The 17,376-nt window shown below is 36.4% G+C and overlaps 1 protein-coding gene across 1 annotated transcript; it reads right to left on the reverse strand.

The window, feature by feature from the left end:
- Positions 1-1,053: 1,053 nt before the first annotated feature.
- Positions 1,054-17,032, reverse strand: washc4 (WASH complex subunit 4). The gene is made up of 33 exons (XM_056271059.1): positions 16,874-17,032; positions 15,967-16,106; positions 15,822-15,875; positions 15,525-15,590; positions 14,920-14,965; positions 14,575-14,642; positions 14,403-14,485; positions 14,279-14,321; positions 14,099-14,202; positions 13,818-13,938; positions 12,028-12,151; positions 11,816-11,943; positions 11,566-11,726; positions 10,872-10,998; positions 10,436-10,561; positions 8,994-9,101; positions 8,771-8,917; positions 8,284-8,363; positions 8,069-8,174; positions 6,715-6,831; positions 6,126-6,294; positions 4,994-5,148; positions 4,842-4,916; positions 4,652-4,756; positions 3,484-3,618; positions 3,282-3,390; positions 3,117-3,183; positions 2,469-2,555; positions 2,179-2,326; positions 1,990-2,086; positions 1,711-1,907; positions 1,535-1,631; positions 1,054-1,450 (listed from the first exon to the last, which is right to left on the reverse strand). The coding sequence occupies exons 1-33, from the start codon at positions 16,932-16,934 to the stop codon at positions 1,389-1,391; spliced, it is 3,513 nt and encodes a 1,170-aa protein (XP_056127034.1). The 5' UTR covers positions 16,935-17,032; the 3' UTR covers positions 1,054-1,388.
- Between the last annotated feature and the right edge of the window lie 344 nt (positions 17,033-17,376).

Below are 17,376 nucleotides of genomic sequence, written 5' to 3' on the forward strand. Positions count from 1 at the left end.
CCAATTCAACTAAACGAATAAAGGCGACACGGAGGGCCTACCGAGGACATCTGTATTGCGGGAAAAATCCACGGGGGTGGAGACATTTCAGCTGCAGCTATTTGAATAGAAGCATTTCGTAGGAAAGGGAAAACCGATAGTACGAAAAACAGACCAATCTTGTATTTTCTGACCACATTTAAGGCTCCCTTTCTTTGTAATAAAGCAGAACGGCTTTCCTGAACCAGTGTTTGGACTCTGTATGGGACGGGGTTGTGTGTGGGTGAGACCGCACTTACAGTACCAGCATGCTGTTTGTAATCTCTCTGTAATGCATGACTAAAACTAACATGCCTTTTCCTGTTTCACATGAGCAGACGGTTTGTTGTTTTTCCCCCCAAGTATTTTAATAAAGATGCCACGAGGTTAATGGTTAATGCACACAAACTACTTACAAACGGTCAAAATAGACAAGAAAGATCAGATGGAATGTCACTGATGTGAAGAAACTGCTGTGTAGTGTGCTTTTCGAGCACTATGAATACTGTAAGACAGCAGAAGCAGCTTTAAGGCAAGTGCAATTCAACTTCCTCCATCACAGTGCTCAAGGACGTATGTGTTTTTAACTGTCGGACACATTCAAGGCAGCACAAATAGATTAAACAGAAAATATTAGTGTGCTACATTTTAAATTATAAATGTCACATTTCAAAGATGGAGTTGAATAAGATTTGGGCATTATTTAAGCATTAGTAAAGTAAATTGGTAAAAAAAAGTTTCTAGTTTCCATAAATCAACATTGAAATGCCAAAAATAAAAGGTCTGTCATCATTTACTCACCCTCATGTTGTTCCAAACCTATATGAATTTCCTTTCTTTTGTGGAAGAACCTTTTTTGTCCATATAATGAAAGTAAATGGGGTCCAAAATAACCCTATTGGTCCCCATTGTCTTTCGCTGTATTGACCAAAAAAAAATTCCACAGAATAAAAGTTATACAGATTTTAATTTGACATGAGGGTGAATAATTTTCAGAAATGTCATTATTCATCTTTGAATTTTTTTTATATAAAAAAAAAAATTGTATGGTAAATGGTGGTTTTATCATCTTAAAATACTTGTGCCTAATATTCAAGAGGATGTTAAGATACATTCATCTACCAATCACATTTCTCAAATTGACATTATCGAAAACAATGCTTGCAAAACAGCGGTCGAAAGTCATTGTAGGTGCATAAAATAAATGTCTAGTTGGTCCAAATCCACAGTCAGTTCCAGTCTAATGAGTGCAGGTGGCGTAACGCCAAAATGAGTTTAAGACGCTGTACAGACTCCAACAGAAGTATAGTGGCTGGAGGATCAATGTTTATAACCTCCATGATTCATTTCATTCAAGCTGCTTCGTAGTTTCACTTGCCACTTGGTTCACCCTCAATCGGCGAGGAACCAGGACCCGTTTTGGAAACTTCCTCTGTAAAGAGAGAGCTTAAATAAGTGTCTGTGGTCCAAAAAGTCACTATAAGATGTTCTAGATATCATGGATCCATTAACCAACCTCTGTCCTTCTTCTCCTGGGTCTCCTCGGCAGCTGTTTTATCAGCCCTGAAGAAGATCCGAGCGCTGCTCAGAGAGAAATAAAGCAGCTCGAACTCCTACAAATGGAGAGAAGATGTGAATAAACAAAGCGATTGGCCATCATTGTTGAGGAGCATGAAGATGCGAGTCCCACACCTGCAGATACACGTCCAGTCTCTTCTGGGTCAGGTTCATGGTCTGCATGAGCTTCTCATCTTGGCTGGTGGACTGAACGTTCTGCTCCTTCACTACTGCGTTCATTTCCTTCACGTACTTTTCCCTCACAGCCTGGAACCAATGGAGGGAGTCAAACTCCTGATACTGGTCTAGAAGCTTCAGGATGTAGGCGACACCTGGAAAACACGGGAAAGGCCCTTGCATATACCGTTCATAGATAAAATACCATTGGCTTTCGTAAGCGTAATGGACACGTACCCATGGCGAAACCATCGTCTGTAAACGCAGCTCCCACTTTGTTCTTTTTGTTTAGTTTTTCTTTGCAGCCGATGGAGTGTTCCACAAAATTGACTGTCTGCGAGGGAGAAGAGAATTGAACGTCATGCACGTGATGCTGCAGTCAGCAAGAGATTGCCACATCACATTTTCACAGATCTGAAGACCCACCAGAGGAGGAACAATCATGTAGAAGTTCCTCAAGTGCATGTTCTTAACACTGCGAAACTCGGGTGCGAAAACCCCCACCAGCATCTTGAAGTACTCGGTTCCTTCAGCGGAGTTGCTAGTCAGGTCGCTAAGCACACAATCCAGTTGGCTGAAATAATAACAAAAAATATATATATACAGTATATATTATTATTGGTATGTTTTGACCATTATTATTTTAGAAATGAATAATTTACTAATTATTATTATGTGGCAGAGACGCTGATCGAGAGAGTTATGATGTACAGTACCTGGCGGCCTTCTGCGTCTCTTCAGAAAGACCTTCCTCTTTCACAAGCTCCTCAAAGTTCACAATGTCCTCTAGATCAGGAACAAACCTGGAAGACATCTCAGAGTGAATGCTAAATGAATATTGTATTATGTTCTCTGAGTTTCATGTGAGACGACTTTATCTAGTAATATTAATCAATTATTACTATGATCTGAATGTCTCAGTCAAATAACATTTGAGTGTAGTAGTCAAGTGTGCCACGCATATGTCCTGTAAAGTGAAGCCAACACATTTCGATCGCCCCCTGGTGGCTGGTTGCAGTATAGGTCATAAACCCCGCCCTCTATGTAATCGAAAGGGACACGGGCTAAGCGAAATTCAATTACACTTCAAATCATTTTTTCTGAAGATGGTTTTTCTGTCATAGTAGGTAGTTCTGATCACGCAGACGTAAGTTTAAGTGTTTGTTTTTCCAATAAGTTTGGTTTGGATGTGACGTCATGATTGACAGCTGTGCTTGCGAGTGAGTCTCGGGCTCCGAACGATGTAATCAGCAATGATCGTTTCTGGGATATTTGGGCTTCATTTTTCTACAGTGGAAGGAAGCGGAGATAGGCTGTCCATCTTTTTTTACAGTCTATAGTAGGAGTAGAAAGTGATGCTCTACCTAATAGCGCTACTGCAGCAGTGCAGCCCTCCTGACCGAATCATGCGCACATAGCCCATCGCATTGCCTGGAAGAAAGGGAAGAGAGGGAATGAATGAAACCTCATGGGATAGTTCACCCACATTTAGTTCTAGATGCGTTTGAACGCCTTTAGACAAAGTTTACCGATCTGACTGATGAGCTGTCTGTACTGGTCCAGGTAGCTCTGACCATCAGGAGTGAGACCCAACTTCCTGATGCCCCGGTTGAACTTCTCCGCTCGCTCAAAGGGGTACTTCGTTCAGCAGAAACCAACAGAAGAACACGTCTTCAAAAAAAATGTATAATGCTTCGCGAAACAACAGCATGTAAATTGAAACCAACATACTTTTTGGTCGGTCTGATCCTTGGTTTCCCTGAAGAAGCGGATGTCTTTGATGAGTCTGGATTTGATGTGTTCGTCATACATGAACTGACTGAAAATGTAGAACTTCTTGCGGAGGAACTGATACGTGAAGTTCACCTGCAGAGATATACTTCAGACCATCAATATTAGTGGTCGACCGATATATCAGCCGATATTTAGCATTCTTTTAAGGCCGATAAGTTTTTCTGTTTCTGACTTTTATTTTGACGGTATGCCGGACTTATATTTTGACAGCGCTGAGAACACCAGTGCCTGAGAGATGGAGCTTTCATTCTCTATCTTCATTAGTTTACCGTCTCTGTTAAATAAATTATTAGACAGAGCTGTAAAACAACTTAAGTGAAGTGTATATGAAAAAGTAGGAATGTGCCCGAAGTTGAATACCTTATTCGGAAAGACACGGAAAATTAACGCATTCTACGGAGCCCCCAAATGGACATTCGAAAAGTGAAAAGTGAGCTCACATTTGAAAGCGATTTCAAAACCCCGCATATTGATAGCGGCTTCCTGATGCCCGCAAATTACACAATATAATTACCCAATTATATAATTGCGAGAGAACGCAAAAGCATTGAAATGTTTTTTTTTCCTCCAAGCTCATATTTTTTCCATGAACATGTCCCATAGAATACGTAATTTCCTTTCCGAATTCAGTATTCAGCTTCGGGCACATCCCTATGAAAAAGTATTATAGCATTCGCTTTTCTATTATTAGTACTTATACTAGTATTACACTATATTAATACATAGTAATAGTAATACAGTAAAAAGCTACAACAGAATCAAGAAGTTGCCATATAAATTATAAAACATATATATATATATATATATATTTTACTTATTTTTTAACAAGTTCTAATTTTTTCATATTCATTTGCAAATTATTTATTTCTGAATTAGTAAATATTATGTCAAATAAATCGAAATTTAATTTCAGAAACTGTTATGCATGTGTTTTTACGATCTTTAAATTAAATAGTGTGAAATCATACATATCGGCTTTAAATCAGCCAGCTTCGGCATAAAAAAATATATAAGATATCGGCATAAAATTTTTTAATTTCGGTCGACCATTAATCAATATGATGAGATATTTCTGGTCACGTAATACAGACGGATCACTACATACCGTTGTGTTCATGATACCCGTTCCATGAGTGCGAATAGAGTTGGCAATGTGGCGGATGTTAATGGTATTTAAGTGCTTGTTGTTGCTGGTCCTCTCAATGAAGATCTACACACAATGTAGAACATGTTTTACACAAACACATCAACTGAAGTACATTTGTGGACCAATAACTTCAGAGGTAAAGTCTTGCCTGGTTGTTTAGGTTATAGAGGTAGCGGGAGACGAAGACGTGAATGTTCCTCATGATCTCAAGGACGTCCAGACCCTAGAAGACACCAAAAGTGAAGTTAGGCTGAATGCGACATGTCATTTTTGAGCTGATCCGCCGAGTGAGGTACACACCTGTTCTAGAGTTTGGCTGGGGAGATGGGCCTCAGTCATGACCAAACCATAGCGCTGTGTGGCGAGATTCCTCATCTCACTGTACGTGGCCCAGTCATGAAGAGCCACAGTCGTCAAGTTGTAAAACGTCTTGTCCAGATAGTGAGTCACATAGGCTGCAGGAAACAGAGGACTTGGTCTTAATATCTTACACATCTTGTTCAGAAGGCAGAGATAAAGCTCAAGATTATGACATTACAACCAAGGACCCCTTAATATGATGATCCCAAGAGAAAGACTCTTTTCCACTTTATTTTCATCTATAAAGGTATTGTTTTTATACACAAATGTGTAAATAATACACACATATACATAATACACAAATATTTAAATACATACATTACTAAAATAATAGTTAATGTATATATAAATATAAATAATATAAATATATATATATATACTATAATATATACAGTGTGAGTATGTATACACACTGTATATATTATAGTATTAATTTTAATATTATTAAAGTATAAATACTATAATGTAAACTACATGCATCACAAAAAAAAAATGAATAACATTGATATTTCCACTTTACTGAAGCTGTTTACTAACTTAACTAAATTCTATAAAATTATACAAAATTAAATATATAAAAAAATGAAACCCATGATTAAATGTTAGATAAATCTTTTTACTATAAATTATTGTAAAAATACATTTTGTTAAATACATTTTCTGTAAAAAATAAATAAATAAATAAGACAATTTAATAAGACAAGAAAAAAGAATAATTGGGATTAATCTCATTATTTTCGAAAAGACAGAATGAAACAATAATATCAGATTAAATAAATGTGTTAAAACATTGTTTAAAAAATATATATTAATATTTTAATAAGTTGACTTTGGCAGTGCTTAAAATAAATTTTTTATTTTTCCCCCCTCAAATTTTCCCTGAATTATAGTTATCAGTATTAAAGGTACAGTACTAAAAAAACACTTGTTTTTGATGTGAAAAACCTTGACTAGCATTATATAAGTACATTTCAGGGACAAAAGACAAACATGCAGGATATGTTCCCTTTAAAGAACTCATTATATAAAATACATTTAGTGTAACTCATGCATTCAGTCTTATATTCCCTACCTTTGATGTCGATGAAACGGTTGAAGAAGCGAATGGGCTTGAGAGAGAAAAAGTGTGCCAGATCCTTCATGCCCACTTTGAAAGGATTTCGGTCATCCAGTTTGAGGTGTGTGTGCACAGACAAGCGCAGGTCCTTCTCAATTTCCTTACACAGCTTGTCTAGCAGGTGCTAGAGATCAGAAAAAAATATGCAAAATTACAAGTGTAAGAAATTATAGTCTGCCTCAACCCAGATTCCACTCCATAATAGGTGGTTGATCATGCTCATTCCCCAAAATGGCTTAACTATCAGTGGATCACATCATGAGCAAATGGCCATCAATTGTAGATCTCAGACAATGGGGTGTCTCAACTTCATTAACACACAGACTGCTCAATTAACACACAGCTGTTACAATAGGAGCAACTTCATTTACCTTAGGGGTTGTAAACCGTCATGGGATAAAAGGTTTGAGAATTGGATGTTCTGGGTTCATTCCGACTCCATTGAACCCAAGGTGCTACTTGGGTTCACCTTCTTCATCAAGATCTTTAACGTCCTCCTCATCTTTTCTTACACTACAAAAAGTGCATCCAACACTTCTCTTACCTCATTGAAGATTTCCATGATCTCAGTGTCATAACACTCCAGTAGCTGATCACATGACTCCATGTGTTTGGCGTGCAACATGGTGGGCACACAGTCTCTGAGCGCACTAAACATGTACTAGAGAAAATATATACATATTTAAATGGCATGTAAAAAAAAAAAAAAAAAAAAAAAAAAAAAAAAGTGAACATTAAAGGGTAACTAAACACTGAAACAACTTTTTTTAGTGAATGATCTGTAAGAATGGAGCTTCATAAATGCTGTTCTTTGATTCGAGTACATTTTTTGACATTTGGGTATAAAGTGTTTTAATTTTCAAATATATGGTGTAAAAACGTATGAGTGCTGCCCTCTTCAGGTTAAACGGAAAGCTCCTGCAGTAGGGGTACTCTCTGACGTAGGGTACTCTCTGACGCTACTCTGTCACGCCCTTGGTGCGAGCTCACCACGCCCTTGGCAGCCCCTGGTATAAAAGCATCTGGTGGTTCCGTCAAAACTACTGTAGCAAGTCAGGAGTTGGAATTACGAGTATTGAAAACGATCAGGATAGTTTTATATTTGAAAATCAACAAACAACAAATAAAACAAGCAGCTCAATGCACTTTTTAAGACAAGATTCTATTCTGTGGCATTTCCTTCTGACCGTCGTCAATAGCAACGCATTATAAACACAGTGCAAATCCATGCATCACAACGGACGCGCTCTCTCGTTTCATTCAAATACAATTTGCCGTCTTGCGTCTCCGTTTTTGATTGTATTGAAAATAAAATCAGAGTTAATTTATTGTTTACAGAGTTTGATAATATTGTTGTGATCATCTTGTCTGGACGATTGTTTTGTACGCTGTACAAAATGGATTTATAAACAGGTAAGATTTAAAACATTAATGCGAACTTTTCTTCGTGGAAGCTTCACGTTTATTTCGAGTGAGATAAAATATTTCAACTCAAAACAACATTTTGAAGTGTATTGCAGCGACTTTTTTGTGCATGTTCTGCAGACAGGGTGACCATCATCGATTAAGTTTCCCTCAGGACTTTTGTAAAAGCCAAAATATGACCACACACCTCAGATTTGGCCCTCTTAAAAGGCAGAAAAATCAGATGAAGGTGGGGAAGAAAATACTTCAAATGACCGCTCTGTTGCAAAGCTACTTGCGTCACTCCAGTCGGTCTCCATTTTAGCGAGTTTGACAGCAGCTGTCAATCAATCCCTCACTGCGGTCTCAGTTCGTCCCCTCTATCTCCGCTGGGCTCTGCCCACTTTTCCAGCATTTTTCAAATATTGCCAGTGGGTGGAGTCAGGCTCTGACCAGGGGTTTAGTTACCCTTTAAGGATAGATCGTGCTTTTACATGAATTCTGGCCGCATCCACAGCGTTTTCATACACGTCATCCAGGTAGATGGGGAAGACAGTTCGATGCCAGTACAGAAAACTGCAGTCGCATTGCACTTTGACTCTGAGGAGAGAGGATATCCCATCATGCACTTTACAAGACAGTCACAGATGTCACAGACTCAAAATCGGCCACTGCTAATCATAACTAGTTGAACAAATGCAAGGCTCACCGCTCTCTTAGTTCACTGATTAAGTCCAGCTTTTTCAGCACAAGCTGTAAAGGCAGGAGCTCCTCATCCTTGAAGGTTTTCTGTGCAAAACAAAAAACAAAAATGCAATGAAAAAAAAAAAGAACATCAAACAAGCAAAATATAAAAACAAAACAAAAAACAACAAACAAAAAAAACCTAAAAAACAACGAACATCAAAAAACAAAAAACATCAAATAAAACAAAACAAAAAAAGAATAAAACAAAGCATAAAATAAAACAAAAAACAATAAACATTAAAAAAAAGATATTTAATAAACAAATAAGGAAAATATTTTTATTAATAAGAAAATAAACACCATGAGCATTAAAAAAAAAAAAAAAAAAGTAAAATAAACTGGAAGCAACTTTAAGGCATCAGAATGACATTTATTTTAATAGTTTATATTCAAATGTTACGAATTGGCCATTAATTTGATTCAAAAGCACTCAATGTATTTATACTCACCATCTGAGTGCCAACACTGAGAGCCAGAGACACTATCAGTCTCCTCTCTTTGGTGCTGGGCCCGTTCAGAGTGTTCTCAGCCAGAACCAGAGCCGACAGCACGTCCAGCCTCTGCTCACTGTACTTCTTATCAGAGATCACTCGTTTCTGAATGAGGACAACAACCAATCATGAGAATGTCTGGTCTATAGAGCTGGTGTAAGTGAAATGGTTGTGTTTGTACCTTAGCAGTAGAGATGGAGGCCAGAGCCTGAGACTGGAGCTGTTGCGTGATGTGAGACACAGAATCTGCTACAACCACTGAGCGCCGGTGGAATGTGTGCTCCACAGCCTGTGCTTGACAAACACTCACATAAACACTGTGCACTTCACACAACCTAGAAGAATACTGTTAGTGTAGCAGATCCGCAATGCACCCTACAACTACTGTAGATGGGGGACACTGCCTAGTGAACTAGAACTAGTGCACACAGCCTAAAGAACGCTTGAACAATAGAACACACTACCTATCACTGCACAGTGGAACTTGCATACTACCTAGTGTACACTTGGCACCTAGGACAGCCTGTACATTACAAATACAGCTTTTTAACTGATTAAAATGTACTAGATTTATAGTGCTATTAGTGTTTACGATTTTGTGCACACTACAACAATCATACTGGACATGTAGTGAACACCACTATTAATGTGTAAAATAACATTGTTCTAAATTTGTAGTGCATATCATTATTAGTTTCCAAATGATTGTGCACACTGCAATATACTAGATTTTTAGTGCACACTATTAGCGTTTAAACTGTGAGTACTACAACTAATGCACTAAATTTGTGCAGACTATTATTAGCGTCTAAATTATTGTGCACACTAAATTGTACTAGATTTATAATGCGCACTACTACGAATGTATCAACATTTTTATGTAGACTAAACCAAACATACTAATATGTAATATGTCAACACTACTATTCACTTCTAAAATTATATACTAGATTTTTAGTGCACATCATTAGTGTGCACTACAAGTAATGTACTACATTTGTAGTGCACACTATTATTGTCTACATTACTGACACTACAATGCACTAGATTTATAGTGCACACTACTATTGACATTTTTGTGAACACTACAACCATCGTACTAGATATGTAGTGAACACTAATATTAATGTATAAAATGATGTACTAAATTTGTAGTGGATATTGTTATTTGTTTCCAAATATTTGTGCACACTACAAGTAATGTACTACAGTTGTAGTACATATCAGTGTTTAAACTGAGCACTACAAATAATGCACTAAATTTGCAGTGCAGACTACTGTTATTGTACATACTAGAATATACTAGATTTATAGTGCACATTACTATTAATGTTGACATTTTTTCACACGTAGTAGTGAACACTACTACTGCAGATCAAATATTGTCCAAATTGTGTCCCTACCTTATGTTTTATGTCCAAAAACTACAACTAATGTACTACATTAGTAGTGCACAATATTAGTGTTTAAACAATATTAGTGTTAAAAAAAGTTACTTATTGTGCACACTACATTGAAAAACAGCCGGTATATAATAAACACTGCTCGCATTTGAAAATAAAACGTTCCTAAAAATATGTGAAATTATTTGCTGTTGAAAATATTGATGACTCATCAACCCACTTTTAACAACTCCACCAATCGGCACAGGGCCTTCACCGAGGTCTTGGTCATGGGCCGCTGCATGGACATGTACATATTCATAGTGGTCTTGATGATGGTGCTGATGCTGTAAGCGTACAGGATTCCCTGTTGAAACACAGACACATCTGGGTAACACTTTAGTTTAGGGTCCAATTCTCACTATTAACTAGTTGTTTATTAGCATGCATATTGCTAGGATATTGGCTGTTTATTAGTACTTATAAAGCATGTACCATATTCTACATCCCTTAATCCTACCCAATACCTTAACTTAACTACCTTACTAACTATTAATAAGCAGTAATTAGAAGTTTATTGAGGCAAAAGTCATAGTTAATAGTGAGAATTTTCCAACTCTTTTAACAACATTTTTAATCCCAAAAATAACAGAAAAGAAGAAACCGTCAATCTCTACCTGCACAAATGTATTACACCTGTTGCTCAAGTCCTCAGACAGTTTTTCTGGTTTCGGTTCTTTTGATAATATTGACTCCATCTTCATCATCCAGGAGGTCACAAATATGTAGTAGGACTGCATGTCCCTGCACACAGGAACATAATCAGTCAATAGGGGCTTTCGCACCGGGTAGTTATAGGAACTTAGTTAAAGGAACTAGACACCAGGGCAGTTCCAGAGAACTAAATGTTCCCCTAGGGCCATTTTCCTGGTTGCATTCGCACCGATAGTAGGTTGCGCTTGTTGTTGTGACTTATTTTGACGGCGCTGAGAACCCCAGAGCCTGAGCACGCAGCGCTCCCATTATCTGTCTTTAGTTTACTATCTATTTAACAGTCCTGTCTAATATGTTATGAGATAGAACTGTTATACAAAGAAAGTAAACAGTATATGAAAAAGTATTAGTGTTTGCCGTGTGGTTGTTAGACCCTGCTCTGCAGTAGAAGCTAATTTAGTTCCCTCAAAAAGGCGTTCCTAAAACTAAAATCATTCCCAGGTACTTCCACCATTAGTTCTAGGGACTCTGAAAAGGTTCCTCCCGTTCGAAAGCCCCTAATATAAGGAACCCTAAATCTTTATAATGGCATAAAATACACAGACCATGAATGAATTGTTGAGGCTAAATCATAATTCATTTAATAGTCTGTCTTACTTCATTAGTGTCTGTGCCTTTTGCTGCAGGAACGCATCTCTGCTGCTGCGGGTGCTCTGGACGCTCTTCTTGTCCAGTAGTTTAGCTGCCGCGGGGACTTTGTTTATCAGAAATGTGTCTGGAAACCAGATTATATTAGCTGCTAATGTCACTGCAGGGACCTGGAGGATTAGAGAAGGGAAAGAGTTTTGATAATGACTGAAAGAGCAGATCTTCACACGCATAAATCCCACTGGTTTAGTGTACTCACCTTTTTACACACATCTATCAGGGATTTGTAGATCTTCTTGTCCACTGCCCTAAAGATGTGGAAGTGTAGCACGAAGAGACCACATACGCCCGTATACTTATCCCGCTGGTCGATCTCTGACGGCTCACCTGCAAGTCACATGACTGATGTCAGTTGTCTATAGCTAAAACGAAGATGTTGAATGCTGTTTGGAATTCAAAACATATACAAACCAAGCTTTGACTCGATGTTGGCAAAAATGGTTCTGATATTATACGCAAACTCCTCTGCAAAGGCACCGTTTTTAGAGACGGATACACCTTCTTCGGGGTTATCAAACCTCTGCTCCACACAAGCCTGCATGAAAACGGGAAAAAACTCTTATTAACCAACAGCCAATATAGAGTGGAGCAGGTAAGATGTGAAAACCTGGAAGACTATTTCGCCAGTGTTTCCCTTGAGATTTCCTATGGGGTTATATAATGGGTTTTTTCAATCTATGAGTGAAATAAGGTTTGTGATAAACATAAGTTGACGATACTTGAATGTTTTGTTCTACAACATAAATTACACACCCATATCGAAATCGCAAATTTTGAAGCTGTAATGTTTTTTGGGGTTTTTTAAGCGTACGTTTCAAATAAGTAACTGGATAAGAACGTTTGGGGTGTGAGTGTGAGTAATTTATGTTGTTGAAGAAAAAGTCTAAGTATCGAATTAGTCTTCCAGGTTTTGACGTCATACCTGATCCACTCTATTATTTTATTTATTTAAACTTTAAGACAACACATTTAACACATTTAACTTCTGTAAAGTGACATTTCAGTGACCAATAATTCAGGAAAAACTTTGTGAATGATATATGAAAGATATATATATATATATATATATATATATATATATAGAGAGAGAGAGATAAATAGATAATATATATATATATATATAAAATAAATGTATACATATTAGTGCGATATATATATCTTTTTTGTGTGTGTGTGCAGTTAAATTGATTAATCGTATCTGACATAAAAAAGTTTGTTTATATAATACATGTGTGTATATATATATATATATTTGTGTGTATGCGAGTCTGAATGTGTGTATGTGTGTGTGTGTGTATATATATATATATACAGTACATGCACACACACACACACTCACATATATATTTATATATATATACAGTATACATATATTGCACACACACATATATTATATAAACACAAACTTTAATGTTAGATGCGATTAATTGATTAGACAGCACTATTATATATTTTAATTAGTATTTTTTTAATATTATTAAATATTTGTAAAACAATTTTTATATGTACACATATACACCCAACACATACAATAAAGAGCACTGAAAAATGTTAAACTAATTTAATCTATATTAACATACATTTATCACACACACACACACACACACACACACACACACACACACAATGTCCGGAGGGAATATTTGTTTTTAATGAAGATCAAATATGAGAAGTATGTTATATTGGGAAGAACAAAACACTAAACTTGGTTATTGTGTTTATCTGACAATAGGCTTTATGCCAAGCGTCACGTGACCAAACCGGAAACCGGGTCTCATTGCATCCGCTTGTCAGAGAAAGTGTTTACGGCCGTAAGAACTAACTACGATATCTATGGATTTTTAAGGTAATCAGCTAACCTACTAAGTTCAATTTGTTATTGGTGTTTTATGCTATTTAAATATCTAAACGTTAGTGTGAAGAAGAAAAATTTTAAAACTTTTAAATATCAATCTGCACATGCGAGGGACATTGGTTATGCTCATTTTTGCTTGCTCCTTTTAAGTTATCTTGAGTAAAACCGCAACAAATTTCATGAAGCACATACAAAAGACCTGAATCGGAAGCGATGTGATCTGTTTTCCGGCTTGGTCACGTGACGCTCGGCATAAAGCCTATATTATTGGCAAATATTGCCATTAAAGGCAAACTACAGCTACAGACTTTATTATACTATGCAAATAAAACTGAATGGTGTTGACCTGAAAGATCATGCTGTCCAACAGCTGCCCCTCCAGCTTCAGTAAGAGCTTCTCAAAGGGCTTCAGTTTCTCCTCTGGAATGGCAAACTTAGCCGGGTTATGATGGACAGATTTCAGTAACCTTCAGAAAACAACACAGAAAATCTCTTCATCAAGAACCCCAATTTGAAACACCACATTTCATAAATGCATTCATTTATGAAATGCATTTTATGAAATGAAATGTATTCAATTTCAGTTCATTCACATTAATGTCAACATCTAAAATGGTCCCACTCCACCTTTTATACATCTTCCAGTGTTCCCTCAGTGTGGCGTGGTTCTCCATGATCTCATCCAGGGTGATGAGGACCACCAGAAGTTCTCCCAGATGCTCGTACACTGCCTGATTGTAGACAAAGAGAAACCGTCAATACAAGACGTCACGTATCAGTGAGGAACCACATGAAGATGAAAATTACCTGAAAGTGTACACCTGTGGACTCAATGATTTTTGTTGCACCCCTGAGATATAAAAAAAGAATAATTCAGCAACACAGCATTCATGTAACACTACATAACGAGTAAATATTTTATATTTCTCACTTGCTGCTGTTGTATAAAGCAGCCAGCTGGTGAACCATGTTGACCACCACCTCAAAGCAGCGCGACACAAAGCAAGACAGCTCCTGTTACATAAAAACAGAAAAAAATTAATAAATCTATGTGTTTAGGGCTCTTCATTTCTTTTGAATGCAAAAAGATCATGATGTCAAACCTGTAAGAAGGAAATGAAGCGGCCCATCTGAATCTGAGACTCTCCCTCCACCACACTAGTGTCTGACACTGCAATCCAATCAGATTGAGTCATCAAATTCAAATGGCGTCATGCAATACATTTGTATTATTATTAAAAGGTACAGGTTAGTTCAATCAAATTAAAGTCGAACGACAAAGTTGAACATGAAGAGCATTCAATTCTAGCTGGATAAAATCATTTCCTGTTTAATATCCACTCAGATATATGATTATTGAACTAAAATGGGAATAATGTTCAATTTAAAAGATCATCATGCAGACAAGCTGTAAACTGAACTGCAAAAACCAAAACAACAATTGTTACCTCCTTCACCATAATACAACAAGCCATTGTAGAACTTGGTTTCAGCCTAAAAATAGACAGAAGTAGCACAAAACCATTATCAGCTTTGCTAAGTTTACATCTGATTAATTGACTTTATAATCATCTGTTCAAAAGATTGGTGTTGGTATTACTTTTCTTAATGTTTTTTAAATAAGTTTCATGCTCACCAGTGAGGCTGCAATTTATTTAAACAGCAATATTGTGACATATTATTACAGTTTAAAATAACTGTTTTCTGTTTGAATATATTTTAAAATGTAATTTATTCCTGTGATGGCTAAACTGAATTTTCAGCATCATTGATCATCACACGATCCTTCAGAAATCATTATAATATGCAGATTTGCAGCTCAAAACACATTTCTTATTATTTTCAATGCTGAAAGCAGTTGTGCTGCTTAATATTTTTGTGGAAACTGATATTTCTATCAGGATACATGCTGTTCTTTGGACTTTCTATTCAACTGAAAAACAAATATTTTGTTACATTTTTAAATGTCTTTACTTTTGCTCAATTTAATGCATACTTTTTGTATGTTCTTGTACTATTTACATTTATTATCCTCTAACAGTCTCCAACTTACCTCATATTTCAGTTTTTTAACCTCACTGCAAAGAGCTGCATACACTGTGATGACTTTATTAAGCACCTGGTGAAGAGAGAAAGAGAGAGAGAGAGAGAGAGAGAGAGAGAGAGAGAGAGAGAGAGAGAGAGAGAGAGAGAGAGAGAGAGAGAGAGAGAGAGAGAGAGAGAGAGAGAGAGAGGGAGGAAAAAAAGCAACAGGTAAACTCATAATACACTAATTTCACTTCAGATTTGCAGTCCACCAAACTGCAGCATCTAAAACAGCACATTGTTGAACCAAAAATTATTATCAGACCTTATTTTCTGTCTTGATGAGTTCCAACAGTGAGGACTGTTCATACGGCAGGAGCTGGTGTGGAAGAGCAAAGACAGTGATCTTAAATAAATGCAATTCAACAAGACATAATCTCTGATATGAAGATGTAATAATTACAAAACACCTTCAAAGCGATGGGATCCAGAGTGAAGTCCCATACATCTCCGATAGAGTCGTCTAGGGCTTCTTCAATACCCTGGAGCTGAGCGGTATATTCTTCTAAAAACTTCTCATAGTTTTTAACCTGCACTTCTGTGTGAATTTCTGCACAGGAAGGAACCAAATGCAACAGGTCAACAGTCACAAAACCAGCAATAAAAGCTCCAAATGATTTCCTTCCTTATTTGGGTGACAGGAAATTATTTAATTAAACATGTATTTGTTTAATTAAACATGTATGTACATTTATATATACAGTAGTCAACATTTGAAGTGGATCAAAAAAAGTTTATCAAATTTGTCCTGAACGACAAGAACGGGTATTGTTCAAAATTCATGTATAACTTTGATGAAATCTCATTATCTGAAATTACAATAAGGTGATATCTTGTATAAAATAATAGCTATTTTATCCATCTGGATGGGGGTCTTTAGGTCTGTAAAGTTTGACCTTCCCTGTTATAGACCAAAATAATTATATTATAGCATGTATGGTATTCAGAGTTTTGGCATGTAAATCTAACTTAATCATAACTTAAATAAAATAATATCATGTGAATGAAAAATATATATATATTCTGAGCACTGAATTCACTGGCTAATTAAATGAATTACCTATTTTTGCATTAAAATAAATCGAAACATCAAATACAATGATGTGTAGACACTTCCAAATGAAAGTGAAAGTCTTCCTTATCAAATGTTTGTGCAATCAATAAAGCCCACACACATTATTTCTAATCAGAGTGTTTGAACTTGGCCACTTTCCCTGGTCATCTGACAGCTGGCTAACGTTACTCAGCTAACTGCAGGATCTAACTTACAGATTTTTACACATTCCTAATATCATCCCGATCAGACGCGTTACTTACTTTGTGATCCATCATCAAAGCGGTCAAACTCCCAATCAGGAGATAACGAATCCCCAGCCATCCTGATAGAAACGACACAGACTTCTATTTTCAGTCAGCTGCCATTAGGTCAGTCTGTTTGGGGGTTTACTGCACAGTGTCAGAGAGGGGAGGGGCTGTGCTGGAGTCACATGATTCGCACAGTCAAGAGAATTTCCGGTCTGCGTCTCTGGGTGAAATTCATAATAAAAGCACGTGGAAAAATGGCCAGATGTCTATTTCGCCCAAACATTTACGTTTTGTATTTTTTACATATATTTTAATATTGTAATATATATTTTTTGTGTATATGAACTTTTAAAGTATGCTCTGAAGAGAGTTTTTTTGGATACTAATGATGAAAAGTCGTAATTTTGATTAAAAAAAAAACAAGAAAATAAGATCAAATTAAATATTACATTTGTGTAAATTTATAATCTCCGATATATATATATATATATATATATATATATATATATATATAT

Source organism: Rhinichthys klamathensis, unplaced genomic scaffold (genome assembly GCF_029890125.1).
Source record: "Rhinichthys klamathensis goyatoka isolate OS25496 unplaced genomic scaffold, OSU_Roscu_1.1 h1tg000310l_1, whole genome shotgun sequence".
NCBI lineage: Eukaryota > Metazoa > Chordata > Actinopteri > Cypriniformes > Leuciscidae > Rhinichthys > Rhinichthys klamathensis.